This window comes from Montipora foliosa, chromosome 3 (genome assembly GCF_036669935.1).
Source record: "Montipora foliosa isolate CH-2021 chromosome 3, ASM3666993v2, whole genome shotgun sequence".
Classification (NCBI taxonomy): domain Eukaryota; kingdom Metazoa; phylum Cnidaria; class Anthozoa; order Scleractinia; family Acroporidae; genus Montipora; species Montipora foliosa.
Genome location: NC_090871.1, coordinates 12,317,296 through 12,319,795, shown reverse-complemented (window position 1 = coordinate 12,319,795; position 2,500 = coordinate 12,317,296). Strand labels below are relative to the sequence as shown.

Below are 2,500 nucleotides of genomic sequence, written 5' to 3'. Positions count from 1 at the left end.
TTTTTTGACAAGAGTCTCTGAATTTTCCTTACTGTGAGGTCAGGAATACAGAGTGGATCTCCTCCACTATTATTACTGTATGTGTGGCTTGGTAGCAAATTCTTCTGTGCATGATGAACAAACAAGGACTCTGCAGTAGACTGAAATGCAATTGAAAAGTTTAGTACTCAATTCTTAACTCCAAATAATAAATTAAAGCCAAAACTTGTACAACAACAACAACAACAACAACAACAATTATAGCAAGAGATCAAATGAATTCAAAATCTTGAAAACCATGCATGTGTCATGAAGATTGCACTCAATGAAGACCTACATACATACCGGTAGAAGGTTTAAAAGCACTGTATTGCATATAGTTTTAAATTACAGTGTTGCTATAATTTTTTCACCACAGTCCGTGTTTATATATCTTCATCAGAGTGCAGACTGATGCCCAGGGTTATTATTATTGTTCCAGTGCTTTAGAATGGCTTCTAAGGATTTACCTGCATTTTGCCAGTTTCAGCTGGAGGTCATCTCACTATGACCTCCAGCTGGATTTGTCTGCCGTGTTCTCAAACTCAACTACTTCCAGGCTTTGTAAGTTAAGCCAACAGGTCTGCTACCTGTCAGTCTTACTGATAATAGTCCATACAGCAGGAAGAATGGCCATGGGATAAATTACTAACACCTACCGGTATATGTGTTGTAGTACAATTTGTTCCCTTGGTACAATTTTTTCTGAACTGGTACAAAATATATTGAACTGGTACAATTTTAATTGTACTGGTTTATTTTCATCAACTGTCTAAAAAAGGGATTTTCCTTTTTTTGGGGTGTAGTTAAAAAACAGGGGCGTGGCTTTTAGGGGGTCTAAAAAAGAACATGTTTTTACTTTCTTTTCTTCTACTTTCCTACCCCTCCCTCATCTTCCCCATCGCCTCTACCCAACCCCCTTTATTTTGCAGGTGGCCCCCCTCCTTGCATACCCTTATGCCCACTCCCTCTATGACAGACTTTACACAGTATACTCAAGACTTTCTTTTTTACTCACCCGAACTTGAACTTGAACTCCCTACCTCTGGATCTGTTGTGTTGACCACACAAGCAGATCATGCAAACTTCCCATGATAATTTATAATTAAATATTTTAATATTCATCCCAGGCCACTCTCTGTCCAAATATTTTATTATTCATCCCAGGCCACTCTCGGTCCAAACTTCAATTTATTCACATTTGGACTTTGCAAGTTTTGTTGGAAGAAAACAGCTCAACAATGAAGTGTGTATCACACGAAATATTTTATCAAAGATTAGAAGCAGAAGCGAAGTACATCACAACTAACCATGTTCATCGAAGATAAATTTTACAATGAAGCAATGGAATACTTCAAAATTCAAAGTGAAAAATCGAGTAGTGATTCGAGAGAAACGGAAGGCAAACTATCTCAGTCACAACTAAAGACATTGCAAAGAAAGAAATGGACATACCGCCAAGGAAAACTGGGCTAAACTTCAGAAGACCCCGCCACTTATTTGCATTTCATTGAATAAGAATAGGCTCTATTGTATTAAGTCTCGTTCTTCAAAAAATACTGCATAGGGGAAACAATAGTGGTTAGCTACGGCGGGGTATTCTGAAGTTGCTCCGAAAACTGCAAACACCTGACAGAAAAACTGTTATCCCAAAGAGTAAACTCTACGACGCTCTTAGTCTTAGCACACCAAAGAACAGCACATAGAGGACGTCAAATCACAAGTAAATGGGAGAATGACAACTATTCAGAAGTAAGCGTTCGACTTGTAAAGTTGTTCGTAAGTTTATGTCCATTGCACGAACAGCAGAAGACTATCACCAGCAAACAAGAAAGCAAGCACAAAAACAACAGAAATTTAAGATTTCGGACATGGTGGCAATAAAAATAAACAAAGTAGACAAGATCAACCGTTTTCACCCCAATATGCTCTTGGGTCAAATCATCGAAATTGAAGAGAGTGGATATGTAAGAATTGTGACAGAGTATGGCAAAATTAACACTCTGATCACACCCTCGCGATTCTATCCTTGAATTGCCACTAATGTGAAACTAGATTTCTCTACCAAAACATCTTTTACAGCAACATGCAAAAAAGCAAGTGGGCTATAGATGAAAAACTGCTGATTGGTGCTAAGTTTCCCCTATAATACTCATTGAGATATCTTGATATGGAAAAACAAGACAAATTGCTACAAGACACTTAGCTCAAAATACTATTTTATTAATTTCATGACAAACAGCAAAATTAAATTGTAAGATTCCTGCACTTTATTTCTTGTCATATTGAAACAGTGACATCATTCATGTATTGCTGTTATAGTCTACAAACTGAATTGTACACACAACATGATAAAACTAATCCAAACCAACAGCAGGACTGGTACACTCATGTTAACTTGATAATAAGCCAAAAAGCAATCCTTAGCCCTTGTCGCCACATACACTAAATGAACAGGCTTTAAAATAAATTCTTAATGTTT

The 2,500-nt window shown here is 37.1% G+C and overlaps 1 protein-coding gene across 1 annotated transcript in view; it reads right to left on the bottom strand.

Annotated features, from left to right (window-relative positions):
• LOC137996793 (presequence protease, mitochondrial-like) overlaps positions 1-2,500 on the bottom strand; it is a 50,905-nt gene that overhangs the window by 37,623 nt on the left and 10,782 nt on the right. Inside the window, exon 8 of the mRNA XM_068842375.1 lies at positions 33-140. Coding sequence (XP_068698476.1) covers positions 33-140 — 108 coding nt within the window. The remainder of the gene's footprint in view (positions 1-32; positions 141-2,500) is intronic.